At 41.9% G+C, this 23,146-nt stretch overlaps 2 protein-coding genes and 1 long non-coding RNA gene across 5 annotated transcripts; 2 read left to right on the top strand and 1 right to left on the bottom strand.

Annotated features, from left to right (window-relative positions):
• The first annotated feature begins 522 nt into the window (after positions 1–522).
• Positions 523–10,989, top strand: LOC119137406. The gene is made up of 5 exons (XR_005100909.1): positions 523–541; positions 852–1,197; positions 3,612–3,757; positions 6,850–6,974; positions 9,911–10,989. It is a non-coding gene; the product is annotated as an uncharacterized LOC119137406 (long non-coding RNA).
• LOC119137405 (major facilitator superfamily domain-containing protein 8-like) lies at positions 9,717–19,477 on the bottom strand. 3 transcript variants are annotated; one of them, XM_037276698.1, is made up of 11 exons: positions 19,070–19,477; positions 18,695–18,880; positions 18,455–18,517; positions 18,260–18,379; positions 17,524–17,603; positions 16,647–16,932; positions 15,368–15,456; positions 13,404–13,617; positions 10,682–10,804; positions 10,399–10,529; positions 9,717–10,060 (listed from the first exon to the last, which is right to left on the bottom strand). In XM_037276698.1, exons 1-11 carry the CDS (start codon positions 19,224–19,226, stop codon positions 10,019–10,021), a joined length of 1,491 nt encoding a protein of 496 aa, XP_037132593.1. In that variant the 5' UTR covers positions 19,227–19,477; the 3' UTR covers positions 9,717–10,018. The 3 variants fall into 3 exon arrangements, with proteins under 3 accessions (XP_037132593.1, XP_037132591.1, XP_037132592.1); XM_037276696.1 differs by having other exon boundaries at positions 9,717–10,086; positions 19,070–19,475; XM_037276697.1 differs by having other exon boundaries at positions 9,717–10,086; positions 15,368–15,441; positions 19,070–19,473.
• Positions 19,478–21,170: 1,693 nt separating this feature from the next.
• Positions 21,171–22,427, top strand: LOC119136988 (calcium-activated potassium channel subunit beta-3-like). The gene is given in 4 exon segments (XM_037275929.1): positions 21,171–21,443; positions 21,647–21,821; positions 22,007–22,306; positions 22,309–22,427. Coding segments are annotated over 4 exon segments (807 nt in total). The 5' UTR covers positions 21,171–21,180; the 3' UTR covers positions 22,378–22,427.
• Positions 22,428–23,146: the final 719 nt, after the last annotated feature.

Below are 23,146 nucleotides of genomic sequence, written 5' to 3'. Positions count from 1 at the left end.
CACACTGTTACAATAAATGGCAAGTTTCTGAATTTGTTCCCCATTCAGCTTTCACGATCTGTCGTATCTGCTGGATCAAACTTTTGTTGCTGCTGAGTTCCAACGCAGCCTTCAGATTGGTTCACGTCTGTCAGAATGACAAGATTTACGCTGACAATGATGAGATCTCCTCTCAGCTCATGTTTTACCACCATCAGCCCGCTGCTTTTCCTTAATGGCTTCCTCAGTTTCTGACATTCTTCATTTGACATAATGAGAGTCTTCAAGCTGTGAAGAAAGGTATGCGCATGACATGATACAAGGGCTGAAAATGAGCGATGCCTCCAGGCTCACTTCAAACAAGCTCTCCGTGGCTTGAAACCAGACATCTGTTTTGGGGTCCTCACTGGGATTTTGGTGCCAAGCAAGCAGCCTCTTTCCGACTTTTTGCCAACTTATTTGTATCTGAGGATTCACTGACCAGGGCAGCAGCCATTCACTCTGCCTGACCAACTGTAAGCTCAGCTCGTCTCACCGTTGGCAGTTGAAGCTTCCGGCAGGAGTGAAAAGTCAGTCAAAGTCCCAATGATCGTCACACACACATCTGGGTGTGGTGAAATTTGTCCTCTGCATTTAACCCATCCCCGTGTGATTTTAATCCATCCCCTGGGGGAGAGGGGAGCAGTGAGCAGCAGCGGTGCCGCGCTCGGGAATCAGTTGGTGATCTAACCTCTCAATTCCAACCCTTAATGCTGAGTGCCAAGCAGGGAGGCAATGGGTCCCATTTTTATAGTCTTTGGTATGACCCGGCCGGGGTTTGAACCCACAACCTTCCAGTCTCAGGGCGGACACTCTACCACTAGGCCACTGAGCTGAAGGACAAAAGCACATCACTGAGTGGACTCACCCTTTGACAGTCAAGATTTATTGCCCGCAGAGATGAGAACAGTACTCACACGCTGTATTTAACTCATTCGCTGCCAACCCAGTTAATATCTGTGACGTCTATAACCATCAATGGCTCTGAATGAGTTAAGTAGACCATTATCCTTTGAAATCATAGCTTTGCTCTGACAAATTAGAAAATGCAAAACTAGTTAATGATAACAACTGAAAATAATACACTTTACCTGTATGTGTTTTGTTTTTCTGATTGGATGGAGAATTTTTTAATGGAAGTCGAAACTTGTCAACATCAACAACTAAGGCCCTGGATGGGTAATATCTTGCTTCTCCAGCTCATTGCTGTTTTCTTGAATTCTCTCTGGGTCAAGTCTGTTTTTCCTGCTTTATAAAACAATGAATATCTCAATGAGAGAAGGTGACAGAAGTTGCAAACTCTAACATAATAAAGTATTTCTACATCCTTCCTTGCCACCATCAACACAGTCCAGTGCCCACAGGTTTATTGCCTCTTCATATGCAAGCAATGCAAAGAGCGCCTGTAATCCCTGAGGAAGCTTTAGAAAGCTCTAAAATACCTGACCTGCCTGTGTTTTTATGGGCAAGGGATCAATTGGCCATGTTTGAGTTTCTCAGCTGCACGAGGAAAGATGGAAAGAGGTGATAGGAGGCTGGAAATCAGGATCAACGTGCAAGCTGTTATCTGCCCGAGCCATCTCGGCCACAGCGCTCAAGCCTCTGAAGGCTTAGAAGTCCAGCCAGCGTCCGTTTATCATCAAACTCGGCTAATCAAGCCATTACCTTGAAATTTAGTGATAGTGATATTAACAAAGTAGGCAATGACATCAGAGCGGGCATCAACAATACAGCCCCTGAAAGGGGAGTTGAAGAATTCAAAAGCTCTTCTAGTTGCCTTCAGCCTCTGTCATAGAGTCCCAGTTTATCTTTTAATTAGCATCTCATGCAGCAGAATAAACACATCATCAATAATGCAACAGTAGCATTCTACAATATTAATGGCAGATGAAATACTGTAATTAGACAGGGAAACTATTTTAGGGTCTCGACAAGCATGTGGAAGAAAAATATATGATCAAGAATGAGACTGGGGTAAAAAGATGTTTGGCGGGATTTCTAAACATTATTCAGCAATGGCACATATGAAAAATCTTTAGCTCTAAAAATAAACAGTAATTACATCATTAAATATAATTCAAAAGATAATTTTTTGTTACTTGAATGGCTATTGTTCGGCTCTTTCTGGAAGATACAAGATATGATTCTGACTACTTCAGGGGTGGCCAACCCGCGGCTCGCGAGCCGCATGCGGCTCTTTGGCTGGTTCCATGCGGCTCTTTTACGTTCATATCAACATTTGTGTTTATTTTTTGTGCGTATTTGTTTCGCTTGAGTTCAATATGGTATTTTGGTCAAACGCGCATGCGCGTGAGGTGAAATCCCGCAAAGGAGGAGGGACAAACCCATTTGAGTGTCAATTTCGCTCTAAAAATGGCAAGGAAAAAATGCACAGCTAAACGAATATATGAGGATGAACACAGGACGTTTTTAACAGAGTTAAAGTTGGTTTTTGTTGAACGCAATGGCAAGCCATTCTGCCTGATATGTCGGACGTCATTAGCGCATTTAAAAGCTTCAAATGTTCAGCGCCACTTCAGCTCACTTCATGCCAATATCGATAAGGACTTTCCAAAAGGGACTGAATTTCGAAAGCACAAGTTTGGACACTTTGAAAAGTCAGGCAGAAAAATAGGTACAGTTTTTCAAAAAAATTACGAAGCACTCAGAGACTGTCACGCTTGCATTGTTTCAACTGGCTTGGAACATTGCACGGGCTAAAAAGCCATACAATGAAGTGGAGTTTGTTAAAAAATGCCTCAGTGACGTTATTGAAATCTTGTCTCCTGAAAACGACAAACTAAAACGAATGGTCTGTCCTGCCACACATAGTAAGTGAAAAAACTTATGTTTTTGTTTGTGGAATTTGTTGAACTGAGAGTTTGTCTGTGTGAGACAATGCACACAATGTTCATTGTTGAAAATGTGGTCTTTGGTCTGTGGTTTTAGTACTGTAGGAGTCAATTTGTCATTATCATGTTGGTGCGTGACATGATAATGTCACACAATAAATTTGGCTGAGCAGAGGTGTGTGTGTGTGTGCACGTGCGCGTTTGTGCGTGTGAGTGTGCATGTGTGTGTGTGTGTGTGTGTGTGTGTGTGCGTGAGTGTGTGTGTGGGGGGGGGGAATGTTCATGTGTGCTATGTGTATGATGTGGCTCTTTGCGATGACACAGTAAAAAATGTGGCTCTTAGTCTCTGACTGGTTGGCCACCCCTGGTCTACATGTTTTGCTACACCATTTGTGTTCAATCAGTTGAAATGCAACGTTGACGTTAGCATGAAGCTTGCGGATTGAGGTGAAGTTGTCTGTGCTCCCAAGTCAAAGCAAAAAGATCGTCCGAACATCAGCCCGTATCTAAAAAAAATAATCTCAAGACACCACTCCATCTTCTGTACTTCTGCTCGAGTACCAAGTTTGAATATGTTTGCCAGCTATCATTAAGTCAATAAATAATAATTTTCCAAATAATTGGATAATTTCCCGCAACACGCTTGATGTGCTCTCATGCCACACTGGTTGGGAATCACTGAAATAGAACCATGAGAGGAAGAGAGTAGCTGATCCCATGACTTGTGCTTGCGGTTGACAGACGGGGCAGCCAGGGTCAACATTTTGCTGCTTGCAAGAGACAAATGGTGACAAATGATGGCAAATTGGACTGAAGACTCCCTGCTGAGCTATGGTCTTCCCACACGGGCCCCAGAAGCGCACGGAGGCGCATACACATGTATGAAGGTATCCAAATGTAATAAAATTCCATGAAAGAAACACCAGCATAAAAGAGTAGACAAAGAGACGCCACACAAAAGGATCCTCTCTGTTTGATCCAATGTTTCACATGAAAGAAGTGAGGACTAAAAGCAGCACTTGGCCTAATCCTATAAAAAGTATAAGATCGTGACAGATGGAAAGTACGTTGGTTGGTTCTTTGGGTCGCTGGGAAAACCAAGTTGTGGCTTCATCCTGTAGAAGAAATAACCACAACACAGTCATAAATACACTCTATGGTCCAGCGCCATGTACAAAATTTTACTCCATTTAATTGGCTGGATAAGACAAAGATTTTTTAATTTCCCCGGAGAATATTTGCACAGCAAAGGAAAGAGCTGCAGTGCCAGGAATGTGCAATTTTCTCTTTTCCACAGACGAGGCTCTCTCTCACTCTCTTCACTCAGAAGAACTCCACAAATATTGGAATAATTATGCAGGTGTTTAAACACACAAAACACTCTTACAGTCTGCGAGCCCACTTTGTCAGTGCCATGACCCATCATGCCACGTTCCAGTTTCGGGGATGCCGCCCCCCCTCGGCCCAACCCCCACTTTTCTCTCACACAGACGCTTCATTGTGTGCTGGCACAGATGAGATTTGCATGCATGTTAGACTGGATTACACATACAGGCTCTGGGAAGCTGGACCCCTGTGGTGCGTCCCTTCACCAAAATTATTGCCTTTCTTCTTTCGGACGACTTCAAACAATCTCACAGCTTAATTGTCCAAAGACGTTAGAATCAAAAGTTGTAAGTTTGGAGGAGAAAAAGTTGCGTTAGAGGTGCCTGGAGTGTCACACTCATTTATATTGCAGGCCACGTTGTAGCGGCAACTTGCTTTTGCGGGCCATATAAAATGACATGGCGGACCAGATCTTGCCCCCGGTCCTTATGTTTGACCAGTGCTTTAGATCATCAATCAGGTTTTGTTCACAAATCAGACCTTGATGCCGCGCAGAAAGTGTGAGGAAAGCATTTTTGCCTGTGATAATTAAAGTTACCGTTATAAAGAGAAATATTACTACTATTTTAGTTTGAAATGTCCTAAATGTTACTGCACGTAGAATTCCTTTCTAATCATTCTAATAGATGTGAGGACAAGGATCATTTACCACTGCAGCATTGGCAAGGGGCTTTTTTTAAGAAGAAAGACACAGTGCAGTTTTGTATATCAAGAAAAAGCGATATAAAAACACTATGTATGAGTATTAGTTGTCGGTGCCGAAGGCGTTGCAACACCCACCATTTTCTTTTTTTAATAATGTTGCTGGCCGTGTCAAATGTCAATCCTGATCTAGGCAGACAAACAATCATCACATTTCTAAGTTGAAGTGTGAGAAAGACTTCATTAAATGTGTAATCTGTATCTGTGATCTGAAGTTAGTGTTTGTTAAGAGGGTGAAAGATAGCGGCGTCCACATCCTCTTAAAAATAGCCGACGTGCAAATATTTATGGAGTCTATTTCAAATTCTGGTGGCGGCCATGATCATATTTGTGTTCTTGGTCCAAGCTTTTCCATCATTCATCAGGTGTATTTTTAGCGCATCGGTTGCCCGCGGGCAGACGAGGAAAGCGTTATCTCAGAGCACGTGTTTCTTATTACGTTTATTCACATGAGCATTAAAGTAAATTGTTAAACGCCGCCATCTCCGAGCAGCTAAGCCCCGCCGAGCCTCTCTACCCTGCAGGATTATGACTAAAACAGGATTTGATATTGATCCGTGTCCGCCCCCCGGTAACGTTCTCATTATTTGATATTATTCGTCACACTTACTACTAATGAGCTTGGCAATGTCCCAGCGGGCCCAGCCAACCTCGACCTTAGTCAGGCAACAAGCGCCAGCAACTGCGTTCTTCACATTATCGTAGCATGATCGTTCTTTACCGCACATGTTCAAGTTGCGATTTTATTTTTTTTTCTGTTCGTTCAGGACCATGAAAATGAAAGGCTCCCAAAGTCATATCATTTTGAATTATTTCTTTTTTGTATCTATACATATATATATATTGCCACGAAGCACAAAAAATCATAACGGTGATGAAATTTCATTCAGCAATTTCATGAATCTGAATACCAGTCAATACCTGTCAAAATTTCGCTATCATAATACATAATCTTGCATGTGAAGCATATTTGTGTACATGACATAGATTTAACCAGGTTTATATTTGGACAATAATTCCTCACTCATAGCGTTCCATCGTTTGACTATTTTGCCATCATAATGAGCTGTAAGCAAGGGCGCCTAGCAATTTACGCGCCAGTCCACGACACATTAATCTCGCCAAGACTCCCTTATGAGAGTGCGGGCGGAATCTTAGTGTGGGTTGAGGAAATTGATTCAATGCATGTGAGGCTATGCCGGTGTGTAGAATACAAACACACACAGATATGAAGTGCAGAGGGAGGCTAGCTACCTGAGCGGTTGCAGATTCCACCTACTTGCACCGCAAGGCGCCGGTCGGCCGTCACATGTGATCAATCAAATCACTTTGCCTCGCCGCCCGCTCGTCTTGTTGTCAGATCCCAAGCCGGAGACACGAGGGAAAAAAGTGATTTGTATTCATCGATACCCAACCATGGGCTGTCTGGTTCAGCTTTCTCTTTTTTTTTTGTTTTAGTCAGCTCGTTATAGCCCCTCGAAATTAGAGGCTCCAGATTGAGACTCTCTTTCAATTACATTTCCTCAGACATATAATACTGTCAATTAGAAGAAGAACAAAAATGCTCATTTAATTGGTTACTGAAAGCACACACTCTCATTTGATGTTGGACTGAGGCAACACCCTGCCAGAGACATCCAGCAGCAAAGATGGCGGTGCCGTAAATCTTTTGACCAAGCTGAGCGGTAAGCAGCCACTGACATCAATTTAAAAAAAAAATCTTTAAATAAATGGTCTCGTCCACTGAAGCAAAATGACACCCTGGGATAAATATATTCCTATAAGATTAAATCTTCCACTTAGATGATTGGTGGCCATGAGCCTGGATAGCAGCGGGAAATTATGGATTGAATATAGCTGGCAGGATTTCAAATCCCTTTGTATTTTTCAGCAGTGGAACTCATCTATCTTGCGGGAGCCATTAACAGCCATCCTCGGTCCAGCTAATAGCATCGGCGAGAAGAGATGATGTTGCGAAGGATAATTGTTTGACTTCAAAAGGCCGCTTCACACCTTGTGAGCAATTATCTTTATCTTTTGGAGTTGTTCATATACACCGAACCCTGGTTTATTGCGGGGCATGCATTTAAGACTCAAGGTGTCATAGGTCAAATCGACCCTATATAAATGAATAAAGGCCTTTTTTTTTTTTTTGATAATGTTGCCTTTCCCACAATTGTTGTAATTCTAAACCTCCGAACACAAACATTTATTCTCTCTGCTCTATGGGAACAACGAATAATATACAATAAAACATGATATGGTGAACTCCCTGCTGAGAAGTCACGAGTAATTGATGGGCCCCCTAAAAGGGTTTTAGTTTCATATAGATGCCAATTAGATAGTGGCAAAGGACAATTTTTGGTTTGATTGAAGCCCCTCAGCTCACGTAAAATTGTTTCTTTGGTGCCAAGATGACAAAGCAATACGGTTATTGCAATTTTCTTCTAGGTCCGAACATAAAAACAGTGACAATGTAAGAAGAAAGCCTGAGAGGACTAAATGTAATTACTTGACGGTTCACTTCATTGTACAGCAACAGTGACCCCAAAAGCTACTTAACACTGAATAATGGCTATTTTCAGACTAAAATAAATGCTTAGAGCTGACTTATTATTCTTGGGCACAGGCCACTTCATGCTGTGGAGCAGAAGGATGGAGGCATTTCAAGTCAGCCACGACTACAACATGCAAATATTGCCACTCCACCCGAATTTGTCCTGCCACCACTTCTCAATTACATAATCTCATTGGATCTTTAGCTCTTACTTCTAACCTACAACACCCTATCTCCATGGCAACAAACATCTCATTCATACATGGATAGTTGGCCACTGCTTCAAATGGCTCTTCTGCGCACCGTATGTTTAAATTTTCATACAGAGTGTCTCTGTGCGTACCTTTGGGGCATTTAACATAAAAGCCCCGCGGCCTCTGACTTGTCTATTTGCGTCCTTTGTTGAGGGGGGGTATATTATTGGGCCGTGTGGGCTTGCTGATGCAACGAACCAGAATATGTAGGATTATACTACCATATCAATGGGAAGTAATAAAGTAGAAATGTTTCCAATTTCCTGTTATTATTCTGTCATTTGACATCATGCCACAAGTTTGCATTCAGCCTTTTTGCCTTCATACGCAATTTATCCAGAAATTGCATTTTCTAGTTGCGTATATTATTATTATTATTATTATTATGCTATAATAATCTTGGCTAATTCTGGTGCATCTACAGAAATGTACATTGATGTACACTGTCCCTGTCACGTCTCGTCCCCAGCTGTTCCACTATGTGTCTGTTGTCATGGTTTCTGTCTGTGTGCTCGCCCCTCCCCTCCTGTGTGCCCATGATTAGTGTGATCATTCTCACCTGCCTCTTGTTACCTGTCGTGTATTTAAGTCCTGTCTGCCCCTCACGCCTTGTCGGATCATTAATGTCTTCACGTCCTTTGTCTCACGTCCCTGTCGGTTAGTCCTCTTGTTGTTTTGCTACGTTATGTCAGTTTGCCGGGTTTGTTTGTTTTGCTGAATAAACCCTGGTCCAAGCTGCATTTGGTCACCCTGCTCCATTTCGATCCGTGACAGTCCCTGTCAAATAAACAAATAGTGTTTACCTTATGTTAGCATGCAAATTCTGTTCCTCATCGCTGCTTTCAAGTTATGGCCAAGCATTGTTTGAAAAAAACAGCTAGTTCAAAGAGTGTAAAATCAGCTTTGACCTGATTCTATACAATTTCTTATCTCCCTTAAATGTCAAGTAGCTGAATATGCTGATCATGGCATGAAAGTACTTATGAATACTATGTCCTTGAGCCCCAGAGATTAGATTTTCCATTTCAGGTGAAAAGGCTCCAGAAAGCCAAACAACGGACGCTGATTGTTGAAAAATGGAAAGGTTACTGGGCCTTATCTGTAAATTATGCAAAAACCAGAGAGATTGTTTGGGCCCGTGATCAGCTCAACTAAAGGAATCGACTGCCTTCATGTTGCTTCCAGGCATCTCCTGTCAAACACAGTTGTGTAGCACGCGTCTCATCCTGAAGGACCATAAACCCGCAAAGTGGCTGAATGCACAGCTAAGAACTTCCACAAGCGCTGAATTACAAATGAAGAAAATGAAGCTGTAAATGCGTATTCTCCGTCATTGTGAACGAATAAATATGATCAACTGACAAGTATGATTCAGGCCATGGCGGTATATTTCAGATATGCTCTTTGTGGTGTAGTCAAGGCTTTGTGTTTTGATTGAGCCATAAAAATTCACTTTTTTTGTGATGAATATTAAGCCATTTGCAATGCATCACTATTTTTGAACATGCGCTCCTGTCAGCTCACTGTCCTGAAACAGATAAGACGTTGACAGCTCCACTTTTACACTCAGCATGTCAACTGTTTTATTTCAAGTGTTTTTTATTTTTAAATAACAGAAAGAAAAAGACTGGAGATGTGGAATGAGAAGTAAGTTGGGTCACATGGAAAAACCTCTCTTATCTTTCCATCAACACATGGGAATATAAATAGTTTAGTTGTGAGAAGAATCACTTTCTTCCTCAATTATTATCCCCCCAAGCATCTTCTACATGAGAGCAACACTGACCCCTTGTGTATGATTTAGTCTTGGCAGTGTTGGTAGTCAGCCCTGCAGTGAGAGGATTTCAACTCCCTGTCTGGCAAGCTTTTAAGGACAATCAGAGGTGGCCAAAATATTCAGTCTGTACTTGAGTAGAAGTAACAATCAAGTCAATCAAGTTAGAATAATAAGATATATCGTTTTAATAAAGGCTGGCACAAGATACAACACATTGAAAAACATAAAGTCCTATTTTGACATAGTAAGGAGTAGAAAATACAAAGCTGTCACATTGTAGTGTACTCAAGAAAAGACACCTGAAAAATACATTTAAGTACAGTAACAAAATCTTTGTTACTTCCCACCAGTGATTTTTTTTGAGGCTCAGTTCAGCTTCTCCTCTTCAATCCACCTGCATTGATCCTCTCAGAGATGAAGGGCCTTCCCTCTGCGTGTAGCCGCTCCCACTCTTTGTGTCTATCCTCCACTGTCAGAGCTCCGTGCACACTGCACAACTCTGCGCTGAGTCAGACTGCCGTACGACAACGCCGTCATAACCTAGAAAAAGTGTGTGTGTGTGTGTGTGTGTGTGTGTGTGTGTGTGTGTAAGGCGTTTACATCCAAGTGTATCCCAAAGCTATTAGATATTTTGCCCTATTTTCATATATTTTCCTTCTATTCTTATTTTACTTGACTAGCACAGATAGAATGGTTGTTGGGTGCAGAAAAATAACCTCATTCTTTAAAATTGTGTTTTTGTAATGTATATTCAATAGCTCGGAGCCGGTGCTTTTCAAAATGGAAATGTCATCCGAAGTAGCTAGCTCCATAACAGGTTGAAAAGTTAGTCATAACAAAAGTGCTACTTACCGTGACCATTAAAAGGAGACCCAACATCATACCGATCATGATGTATAAATGATTGATCAATCCTCCGGCCCACAAAGGACCCATGATGGTGGCAAGGCCCCCGACTGATCGTCTTATACCTTGGCTGAATCCTTTAGATCAAAGAACACTATGATTGCCCATTATTTTGTTATATTTCTTCTGATTTGACTGATAGGTTAACTATATAGTTCACAATCGAAAAATTCTCTAAAAAAGTTGATTTACTACCATGGATGAGCTACATGCACATGGCCAAGGTCACCTTGTGTTTTCTCCGCTGTCACTTTGGAGAAGAGAGACACCTGAGACACGGCCACGAACGGGAGCCCCAGCAGCTGCAGGAATACGCCAATAATGAAGGCTGACAGCTTCCACTCGTAGCTACCTACAAGACAAATCGTGTTTATTTGTATATCACCAGTCATGCACGAGGCTAATCCGCATTGATCGTATCGGTCCAATTCAAATTAATAGTCAAAGCAGGTTTGAAATGGTTTCATTTGAACAGGGGTGTGTTGACTTATGTCTGATGTATCCAATACAATCTTATTGGTAAATCTCAGATATTCACTGGTTGGTAGACCGTGTTCTTTTAGTCACTGCTCCAGCTCTTTCTGTGTCCACAAATGTTCTGGCAAAAGCACAGAGAGCTCGAGCTGAAACCTATGCCAAGCTCCCATTTTTTTTGTTCTGGACTGCTTATGTTTGTGTGAATGTGTGCCCACTCAAGAAAATGTTGGTTGTTCCTCTCTCAAGTGAAAGCCTCTAATCTCATTTTCAAAATGCAATTCAATCAATCGGACATGCTTCGAAATGGTACGAGACAAAATCGCATTTGCAGGTACGTCAACATTAAGATTGCTTTCTTTGTTTTGCTGTTTCAGACGTAACAAATAGTTTACAAATGTATGATATGCTTTAACAAATAGCATACTGGTCTAATAAGATTACCGTAATCCCTTTATATGTACTAGGGCAATTTCCCACCCTGGCACCTGTCGTTTGTTATCACAGTGATAAACGCGACATGCCGAGGCAGACACGCACCGACGTGGAGACACGGGATCCATTTGCCTCCATGAGCTCCAGATGGCCTAACAAATGCTGGGTGATATCATTTACAGAGCACATTCACTACAAAGCAGGGCTTCTCAAGCTTTTTCTGCAGAAGAGGACACCCTTTTAGTCCTAATGTCAATTAAACATAGCTGCCATGTGGACCGCTAAATGTTGAAAAAATTAAAAGGTTGCCTATTTTCAAACCCTAGTTTGAAACCCTAACCCTAGTATGAAACCCTAGTTTGAAATCCTAACCCTAGTTTGAAACCCTTGTTTGATACCCTAACCCTAGTTTGAAACCCTAGTTTAAAACCCTAACCCTAGTTTGAAACCCTAGTTTAAAACCCTAACCCTAGTTTGAAACCCTACTTTGAAACCCTAATCTTAGCTTTAAACCCTACTTTGAAACCCTAACCCTCGTATGAAACCCGACTTTGAAACCCTAACCCTAGTTTTAAACCCTACTTTTAAACCCTAATCCTAGTTTGAAACCCTAGTTTGAAACCCTAACCCAGGGACGTGCGGTCAGAGGAGGCTACGCCTCTCCTGCCATCATGAAAAGGGGAAAAACAAATTCAATTGTTCTTATAGTCATTTTCCTTTTAATTTCAATAATTTTGTATCATTTTGAACCAAAATCGCTGAACTTTTATAGTTATTTTAAAACCGAAGACGATTCGCTCGGAGGAGCCAACGTCCTGTCTAGCCTCCTTTGAGGATTGTGTAATCACACGGCTGCCTATGTTGACAGGCTATGCAGTTAGACTGAACTGCTCTCTGTCTTCATGTCGCTGTTTAAGAGTTCAAACACTATGGCTATATTAATTAATTTCCGTAGTTAAGATGGTGTATATAATATCTTGTGTTTTTTGTCATCTGTCTGTAACGTCGTGTTTCTTTAGATGAACAAAACGGCTTTGAAAAGGTTCTCCAGCCTTATGGCAGGGGGTGCTTGTGATCCCGGGATGTAGAATAAGAGATCTCGAGTTCAAATTTACAGTGAACAACTGAGGAGCAGTCGTCCATTTGTTTCGTCCCCCCACCGTTTATACATTTCGTTTTACAATGGAGGATTACATATCCAAACGATTTTCAACTATGGATTTTTGGTCGAAGCAGGAGGTCATCAGTAAAGGGAACACCAACTCCGGAGTTAAAAGGTTTGATTCGGACAACGGGACTTCGGAACGGAGTGGTACGCACGATCGAAAACAAGTTTTTGATTTCATGTGCTTTATTGAGTGTTTTATGTGTGAAGACTGCTGATATGAGATTTTAATTCAAATAGTTCAAATTAAATAATGAATAAGCCACACTGGAGCAGCGTTCCCCAACCTTTTTTGTGACACGGTTAGGTGCCGGACAAATTTTACCGGGATGAGGGGGTGACGTCAGTGCCTCCCCAGTCTTGAACCTCACCGCACGTCACTGCCCTAACCCTAGTATGAAATCCAACTTTGAAACCCTAAGCCTAGTTTGAAACCCTAGTTAAAAACCCTAACCCTAGTTTGAAACCCTAGTTTGAAACCCTAACCCTAGTTTGAAACCCTAACCCTCGCTTTAAACCCTAGTTTGAAACCCTGACCCTAGTTTGAAACCCTAACTTTAAACCTTACTTTGAAACGCTACCCCTAGTATGAAACCCTAGTTTGAAACGCTACCCCTAGTATGAAACCCTAGTTTGAAACCCTACCCCTAGTTTGAAACCCTACTTTGAAACCCTACCCCGAGTTTTAAACCCTACTTTGAAACCCTAACCCTAGTTTTAAACCCTACTTTGAAACCCTAAACCTAGTTTTAAACCCTACTCTGAAACACTAACCCTAGTATGAACCCCACCCCAAAAAGGAATCCATATAACAAGGGGATGAACACTGAACTGCAAGACGGCAGGGGTTACATGTGTTGCCTGTGCTGGTTCTTACCTCGGAGGTTGCAGAGGAACACGAGGCACCAAATACAGGCGGTGCAACAGATGAGCAGGCCCACAGCCAGCACTGCACGATCAGCCACCTTCCCGCTCAGCCAGCGAACAAAGAGGAAGCCCAGGATGACTTCCACTCCACACAAGCTGTACATCACACTGTTGCCCAACTCGTCAAAGCCAAAGTAGCGCTGCGTCAGAGGAGTCACCATGGTCTGAAATGTACAAGGTCACTCAGATACGGTCCAAGAAAGAAAAACAGCCTCATTAGAGCAATTATTCAAAAGCATCAGATAGACCCACTAGAACAGGGGTCACCAACACGGTGCCCGCGGGCACCAGGTCGCCCGTGAGGACCGCATGAGTCGCCCGCAGGACTGTTCTAAAATTAGCTCAAATAGCGGCACTTGTCAGTGAGCTGCATCTGTTTATTTTACAGTCAAACCTCGGTTTCCGAACGTTCCGGTTCTCGAACAAATCGGAATTCGACCAAAAAATTTGAGATTTTTTTTGCTTCGGTTGTTGAACACAATTCGGAGGTCGAACTCCGCGAAATGAGCCGGGAGGACCCGAGAAAACCCAACCGCGCGGCCCGGATGCCGACTGACTCCGTAGTTATTGTATTTTCGTTACTTTGAGGATTGTATTAACCCCTTATCATGCCTCCAAAGAAAGCAAGTGGGAGCAGTAAAGCCATGCTAAAACACAAAGATGCTCTTAAAGCAATGCGACAGTGAGCGTCCGGCGCGCTGCGGTTGCGCGATCGGACCAAATTAAGCTCCTTGCACACTGAGGTCCACTTAAATTTTGGAAAGTACATCAGGACTTTAAAAATATTTTCTAAATTTCAGCGACGGCTCTGTCACAATAATGCGACCAGCGTGGTGCAGTTGCGCGGTCGGCGACGCGCTACGGTTGCGCGTTCGGCGGTGCGCTGCAGTTGTGCGATCGGACAAAATTAAGCTCCCTGGGCACTTGGGTCCACTTAAATTCTGGAAAGTACATCAGGACTTTAAAAATATTTTTTAAATTTCAGCGACGGCTCTGTCACAATAAAGCGACCAGCGCGGTGCAGTTGCGCGGTGGGCGACGCGCTACAGTTGCGCGTTCGGACAAAAATGCGCAAATTAAAAAATGATTAAAAAAAAAAAAAAGGCGTTTTTTTCGTCTTGGAACGGACTAAAATATTTTCCATTATTTGTAATGGGAAAAATAGATTCGGAATTCGACCGATTCGCTTCTCGAACCGCCTTCTGGAACGGATTGTGGTCGAAAACCGAGGTTTGACTGTATTTTTGCTATTCTTGTTAAAATCACACTTACATGTGAACTGGAAATGACAATAATAACACATAGTGAAAGCTAAATTGAGCAAATTGGCTATTTCAGAAGTGTGTGTCAAACTGGTAGCCCTTTGTCTTAATCAGTACCCAGGAAGTAGCTCTCGGTTTAAGAAAGGTTGGTGACCCCTGCACTAGAACATTTATCATTATTCATTAGACAAGCCACCTCAGTGTCCTTTTTCAAAGACCCATTTTTATTGTTTGGATTTCAACTCAGCACGAGACGATGGGCCTGTTTTAATAATAATATATATATATATATATATATATATATATATATATATATATATATATATATATATATATATATATATATGTATTGTTATGTACAGCAATTTGGTTCAAATGCAGTTGAATTGACTTGACTACACACATTTATTTAAAGTACTGCTCAGTTGTATTTAACTGTAGAGGACAAGAGTGCATTTTCTGCCTTTGGTTAAAATACAGTACATTGATGTTCTGATTCTAAATGTGCTTCACATTGAAATCTCAGAACGATTCATCTATTACTCAAATGGATGTGTTTTTCGGGAAGGGATGAGGTTAAGGCTAAAACAGCATGAAATATAGACTTTGGGGAATTTTGGCTGATGGGTACAGGCTGTGTGGCAATTCTCACCTCCAGCGCAGTCTGATTGAAGAGAGTGATGAACTGAGCTGTGAGAAGAACAATCACCTCCTCCCTCAGGAACTCTAAGGAGTGAAAGACTAAAATGAGAGAGAGCTGCACTGAGCAAGCAAAGAGGGAAAAATATCATGAAATCAGCTCAAGTGCTACCATTAAATCGAGAGCTTAAACTGGCAATTTATGACGAGAAAAAGAAGCTCAAAGGGAGAGAGAAAAAAAGGAGTTACAATTGAAGAGGCAGGCTGTGTGCATCTTGACCTGTCACTGCTTTTCGTGGGAGATAAATGGCGTGCTTGTTTTTCTTCTGTCCAAAATGCAATAAAGACTAGAACAAAGTGTATTCTAATCAATTCCAAATTTTGAGCCTATCTTCTCCAGAAGGAATTGTTGGGAATAGACTTGGAAGGAAAAGAGTGAAAACTGAGCTACTCTTGCTGCTAAATTTGGATGTGGCTTGACCAGATGGCTGAGGAGAACAGCTTAGTATTACAGTTCTGGATATGTACTACACGATGACTCTTTCAAAATACAGTTAGATCTGACTTTGTTTGTCAACAACTCAATCATTTATTTATTTTTTATACAGTTATTTCTGACTTTGTTTGTCAACAACTCAATGACTCAATTTTATTTATTTATTTATTTATTTATTGGGTGCTGCAGACTCACATCACAGACAGAAGGTTACTGCAGCGCCTTCTGCTGCTGCAGTGACCATGGAGAAGAACAAGCCCTTTCAAAAGAAAACAACAAAGTGTTGAATCTATGCCTATGTTAAGAAAGAAGTTGAATAATGAGCTGACTTGCTGCTAGAATGCACATTTCCCCTTTTTTTTGCAGGGTAGTCCCAGCTTTTTTCCTGCACAAGAAAATCAAGCTGGTGAAGCACACGACCGTTTCCTTCTGCATTCCAAGTCAGCATGCACAGCGTGCTTGGTCAATACATAGTGTGCTGTCTAGTCTATCTCGCTGTTCCTTTGGCACATTTTCACAGAACGAAACAATCGATATCAGCACACGCACTGTACAATAAACACGTGCACATAAGCTACCGTACGAAATATAGATAATCAATCCAAGCATTCAATGGCTGTTATGTGTGTAAACTGACACTAATCCTGTAGGGCAAATTTTCTCAACCATTTTTGAGCCAAGGCAGATATCTTACATGAGAAAAATCTCACAACATACCAGTGACCAGAAATGACATAAAAAAAAGAATATAAAAATAATTCTCAATCCAGACAGGCTTTCAACAACGTTGGCTCACCTGCACTAATGCTGAAGCTATCGAATGCTTGGGGTCCAGACAATGAGGCCTCGTGGAGAGCTTGCATTTCAGCTGACATCTCCAATTGCGTGGAGGCGACAGCTTTGTAAGTGTGCACCTGCACACCATCCGAGCTGATCAGCGGCTCGTCTTCATCGTCCTCGTCTTCCTCCAGTTGCAGCTCCATCATCGGTATGGCTCCCTCTGAGGTGTCAATAGCCGCTAAGTCCCAGTACATTGCGAGGACCACAAATTGGAGCAGCAACCATAGCAAGCACATGAAGATCTGAGAGCAAAAAATGAGCCAGGAAATGTATTTAGTGATCCCCGGATCAATTTAATTTAATTTAACAAGTGATTCAGAAAATGGATGGACGGACTGACTGTTTTTATTACTATTGTTTTCGAATTGCTATGCGTTATATGAATTACTAAGCAAATGAGGTAAACAAGATTTGGGCTTGGCTAAGGGATCCTAAAAGAAAACGTCAGCTATAGATTAAATTATGGAACCTTGGACTGCTTGTGGAGAGCACCGTTTGCTTCTAAGCACAGTTGAAAATCCCTTGAGCAATGCACAAAAGACCCAACTACTTTATGCTCATGTATATGCAAAAGAAGAAAACTGAAAAGTGAAAACTGCATTTCCCCTCAAGAGGAGGGAATTTTTGTTTTTCTTCTTCTAAATTATGCAGGAGTAGCATATGAAGTGTCGATCGATGTGTGTTGTTGGAAGTCTTAGCGAGCAAAGTTATGTTCTTACTCTAAGGGAGTACAATAAGCACTCGACGAAGGAGGAGCGCTCAATTTGAGCATATTACCACTGTGTTGATGAGGTTGAGGAGGAAATTTAGATTATTGATCAAGATGCTGTTACCCCCGGAGATGTAAACTTGTTGACAACAAAGGGTCCAAGTTTGAAATTACACAGCCGCAGAAACAGGTTGAACGCCGGCCCTGGAGAGACAGGAGGAAGTTCTTTAAAGATGAAACGGAATAACACAACAGCTCCACCTTTGAAATATACTTTTTATGTGTCTGATATTTCCTCAGAAGGCATGTGAGGTGGAGACAGCAAAGGATGCTAGCCTTTGTGTGAGTGTGTGTTGTGTGTGCGTGTGTGTGCGTGTGTGTGCGTACGTGTGTGTGTGTCCAATTTATTGTCTATTTTGTACATGTATGCAAGTGTTATTATTTTTATTTTCGTCCAATCAAATTTCAATCTTTCTGTGTTTTCATGCCATTGTAATCTGCCCGGTAACATCCCAGTCAGTGATGATGGCTCAGGTAACTCAATTTATTCGTCGATGAAAGACAGAAAGCTTGTATGTCCAAATATGGTCATTTTCATATTTGCTGCAAACATATCTGTTGCGATCTGCACAAGTTCACACGTCTAATAATGATTATATCTGGTGAGTATGATGTATGCTATTTAAATGTTTTTTTGTGTTTGTTATTAAATAAATAACAATTGTGAACTGCTCCCAGATGATGTAGCCCAGTTGTGTACTTTTGTTGGTTACTGTAATTCCAAGATGTGGATCAAGCCAGCAATTGAATGGCCACACACCAAATGCACATTTTAGTGTCTGGCATGGGCGGTGACTAACCCACAAGTAGGCCTGCTTGTCGACAGGCCATGATGGCTGCAAAGATACCAGCTCGTTCCTCTGGCCGAGTGCACTGAGTCAGGAAACCGAAGATGGAGGATCCCGCTCCTGCGCCGACACCTGAGAAGAAAACAGTATCCATCTATGACACACACCAAAGTCCTGACAGTGTGCGTATGTGTGTGTTTGTGAAACCTGTCACAAGGCGACTGCCTACTAACAGCCACTTTGAATAGCCGATAAAATACATGAAGTTACCTGGGAAAATAATAAAGACAATCATTAGGACCAAAAGTGCGTCCAGTGAAAAGACATGCCAAATTCAAATATGTACCAGTACTATCCACTTTGCAGTGTCATGCATAAACTAGCTGAGCAGAGACAGTGAACCATCAAAATATCACATAATTAAGTTCATGTGGATTTGCAACTCACCAGCAATCTCAAAAAGATTGGAGAAAAGAATAATGGGCTTGGTGCTTCCGCTGCGATCTGACCAGCAGCCAAATAGTGGTCCGGTGAGCAGCCCGCTTAGACTGAAAGCAGACAAACCCAGACCCAAGAAATATGGAGGCGCCTCTAGGATCTGGAGATATCGCCATATTGTAGGCAAAATGACAGCTGAAACCACCAGAAGGGGATCAATGAATGACCACAACTTTGGAAATGTCAGTAAAATCTGATGCAAACTCCTCAATGGGAGAATGAAGCCAACATTCTGACGGGAGCGTTTGGTTTAGGTTTTACACTCGTTTTTGCTGCATTACGTCCCAACGGCGGTTATTTTGAATACTGTCAGGATAAACTTACCATATTCTATGCCGCTGAGCATAAATATTAGTCCAATGGTAATAAAACTGAGATTCTTCTTTTGGAGATAATCCATGGTGCTGTGACTTGATATACAATTACGTCTGAACAAGTCCTGTGGTGGAGTGTTAAAATAAGATAATAAGACACACAACATGTCCAATTACAGCGCCTTCCCCGGACCATGAGGACAATTTGTTGCACAAGTCCTTTTGGAGCATGATGAAAATAGAGATCATGTGTTAAAGCCCCGCAGAAAAAAGAAAAAAAAAAGCTGATCAGAACGCATCAAATCGGTTCAGTCTGAAATGACAGTATAGTTCTCCAGTCACTTTTCCATTTGGCATCCATGTTAAAGATGAAATTCTCTTTGAGTCACATCGGAGATGAAGCATGGCATCACGCTGTGAGCCTGATGATCAAGGAAATGTCTTGGGTTACCAGGTGAAGTCAAGTACACTGAGCTTTATGCATTTCTTTAGTTTGTTGTCTCGAGTTTCATCAAACACATTGAGCCGCTGGAAAAATCCAGTTTGCCAGTGAGGTGTCTGCTCGATAGCTAATATTCTTTTCTGTTGACTATGGGTCTTAACCCATCTTCACATCTTAATGTGACAACATACACATAAGGAAGTCTACCTTGTGGGCTAATTTTGGACTTGGTTTACGATTGGCTTTTTTAAAAGCAGTTGTACAGGTTTTGTCTTGTGAACAATGAGCTGGCGCTCGAACTTCATTTACACGCTGCATCAAGTCATTAATAACGGACATCTCTCTAATAAGTAGTGTCTACTTCGTTCTGTATCTCTGACTTAATAACATTGCTGAAAACAATGGAAACTTCTGCTGGTTACAATTTACCGCACATCACAACAGCTTTCTCTGCAGCAGTTTCCTAAGCTTATTTGAGCCAAGGTACATGTTTTAGAGGGGAAAAAAAATCTATATTGTGTTGTTGCTGTTAGTCAGCAAAATTAGATGTCCAAATTTACTATTTTTTTCACAAATCGATACTTTTAGTCTATCCCAATATCATCTGTTAATTTTATACAATAGTGTTGAAAATAGCTTGAGAACAAGTTTGTCAACTTTGGTGCAGAAGGAACTGGTCAGCCATGAAGGTAGAATTTCGTTTGAATATGATTTGGGGGTGGTGTTGTGTATGTCGGTAATAAAATATATAATACCAATATGAATGATGCAGTGTTTAGTAGGTTAACCAACATGGCTGGTTCCCCAAATTTACTGAAGAGTAGTTATTTTGGAGACACGAGGATTCTGTTCAACAGAGACACACTGAATCATTATTTAATTGTATATGCTCAATACATTACAGTTCAAAAACTGTTTCCTTTGTAAAAATGACAGACCTAAAAAAGATCATTAAGACACAGCTCGTGATGGCTGCAGAATTCGGAGCCCCTTTGCTCTGTTTCATAGCAGCGGGGCAGAGTTGAATAATCCTTGGCTGCAGATGCCACAAGCTCCACTTTCAGTCATCGTTAAAAGAGCCACTCTTACTCAATCCATCTGTCTCACTGTTTTAGAGGACCCCCGGGCCCTTCATGCTTCATGGAAAAGAAAAGCTGGCAGAGGAGTTGGCCCTTAAAATAATTACTCTGTGTAACTTATTGCAGGCCTCTAGTCAGAAACACCACTTGTTTTATAATTTCTTTGTCATCAAGTTATCTTTTATGATCTAACCATTGTTACTTCATTCTGTCATCGTTTTGGCGATTGATTTGGCCCACATGCAGGAAACCAACTCAGAAGTTCAGAATGAGTGATGAGTGTTTATTAGAGGTGATGCAGTGGAGGCTGAGCGGGAGGATCTGAGCCAGAAGCAAGGAGCGGGAGCGGCAACGGCGGAGCGTGTGGAGTTCAACCAGACGGGGTGGATCTTGGCGGTGAGCCGTGGAGGGAATCTGCGAGCAAAACACACAAGTCTTGGTCAGAGGATTCGACGTGGCTGTGGCGGGGATCTTACTGCAGACCGGAGGATCACGAGAACGTGGCGTCGATGAGTAAGAGGGGTTCGAGAAGCTAGAGGCACAACTGTGGAGGTGATCACAACAGGTAGGACACTCAGGCGACGATCTCAATGATTCTGAATGATGTGCCTGATGTTCATACTGTATGTATTGATACCGTATGTGTGTGTGAGACGCAGGGAGCTCCTGCACAGGGTGACATCCCCAGAAAATGAGGGAAGTGGGATTGCAGAAGGCCAAGAGGAGCAAAGACTCCGGACCCAGAAGTCAGTGGCGAGCATCGGGGAAGAGCGAGCCATCTTGTTGGGCTTCAGCATGATGGCCTTCTCAGTGCTCATGTTCTTTGTTGTTGGAATCACAACAGTCAAACCGCATGTGAACAGGTAAAAGTAGAAGTGACATTATTAAATTACCAACATTTGATATTTAGCGGCATTACCCTCACGAAGTTTGTGACCTTGCCTTCATTTAAAATGTTTTCTCGGGCCTTTACTGCAGCCTCTTTCAGTGTGTGTTGTATGCGTGTGTGTTCACAAAAGCCCTCTTGCGGCTTTTCCTGAACTCACGCCTCCTTTTTGTGCTGCAGTAAGTGGGAGGAGGAGGACAGTTGTGTGCTACTGCAGACTGAAATCTTGGACGAGTGGGTGGACTGCAGAGGTGTGAGCAGCATGCCGTGCCTGGTGGTCACCATTAATCTCACACACTCCAATCAAAAAGCCTTTCTGCACTTTGACGAGGAGTCGGTGCTGCTTACACCCAAGGTGAAGATAAATGGAAGTAACCGATAACCCCAATAACCCGAATGCTAATTAACTATTTTTTCAACATCTCGACAAAGCGACAACATACTGAACTCGGTCTCTTCAGATGCTAGTCAATGAGTTATCTCAAAAGCTCTGTGGTATAACAGCACCTTCACGGAATGATTTTTTTTTTATTCTCGCAGTGTTTGTACGTGCACAAATGTAAAATGGATCAATCGGAACTTGAAGGTGAAGTCCTGAAGGTGAAAAGCAACTTGGACTCTCAGTTGGGAAGCGCCTCCTCGTGCCTCAAAGACCGTGCCAGGCACCCCGGGGATGTCATCTTGAGCAGAAAGTACACCTTGAAGAGGACCCTGTACGCAATACTGTGGCCTAGCCTGATGCTGGCTGGCGGAGCCCTGCTGGTGGTCCTGGTCAAAATGACACAGTGTCTTGCTCATCTGTCGGCCCAGATATGCAGCGTGATGGCGGGGGGGCGGCGATGACTTCCAGATACACTCTGGGGAAATTCTACAAACTCATCCAGAGGTCGGCTGTGTCCTCGCCTATGTGACTGCGATGTCGACATTGTCGGGAAATAAGCAACGTGCCCAAGGTTGTCATCCCGTGACCAGTTTAATGAGATCCAAGCAGTAGTGTAGAATTTTACTTGAGATGCTTTTAGTTTCACTATGTGGCAGTAGTAAACAAAGTAAAATTCTAGAGTGCTATTTTTGGGGGGTGGGTGAGGGTGGCACAGATGAAGTGCATTTCCATTGATTTCAGTTGGGAAAGATGATTTTTAGTTAGCGTGCTCATGGAACATATTGAAATTCATATCTCAAGGCTTTTATTTTACTGGTTCTTTTATCAAAAACAAATTATTTAGGTTTCATTACCTGACATGTTTCGGCTATCACTTCACCTTCATCAGGCGGAAGTGATAGCCGAAACATGTCAGGTAATGAAACCTAAATAATTTGTTTGTGATAAAAGAACCAGCAAAATAATTGAAAATTGAAAACAAGATGAACATAGTACAACTCATATCTTAAGGCATTTGAGTTTTAGAGTGCAGCATAAGAATGAAAAATATCACTTGATAATATTTGACTGAAATTTTTTATTTGTTTCATCAAAATAATCACAAAGAGGCAAGTGCCATTACGCAAACATTCGATGTTTGTTCACAGTAAAATAATAAAGCTCATAATGTTTATAGGGAGAAACTTTATTTAACAATGAATACATTTTCTTATCAGACAATGTCATATGAGAATGACTACAAAGTATTTGAGGGGGCTTTATATTTATAATATATATGTAAATATGTACACAGATGG

Source organism: Syngnathus acus, chromosome 17, assembly GCF_901709675.1.
Source record: "Syngnathus acus chromosome 17, fSynAcu1.2, whole genome shotgun sequence".
NCBI classification, from domain to species: Eukaryota; Metazoa; Chordata; class Actinopteri; order Syngnathiformes; family Syngnathidae; genus Syngnathus; species Syngnathus acus.
Note: the sequence above shows the minus strand (reverse complement) of the source record. Positions and strands in the feature narration are given on the sequence as shown.

Coding starts and splice junctions, on each gene's coding strand:
- LOC119137405 (XM_037276696.1), bottom strand. CDS start 19,226: ATGTTGTGTGTCTTATTATCTTATTTTAACACTCCACCACAGGACTTG. Junction 18,518..18,694: donor CAATCTTTTTGAGATTGCTG/GTGAGTTGCAAA, acceptor TTATTTTCCCAG/GTAACTTCATGTATTTTATC. Junction 13,618..15,367: donor TCAATCAGACTGCGCTGGAG/GTGAGAATTGCC, acceptor TGTACATTTCAG/ACCATGGTGACTCCTCTGAC.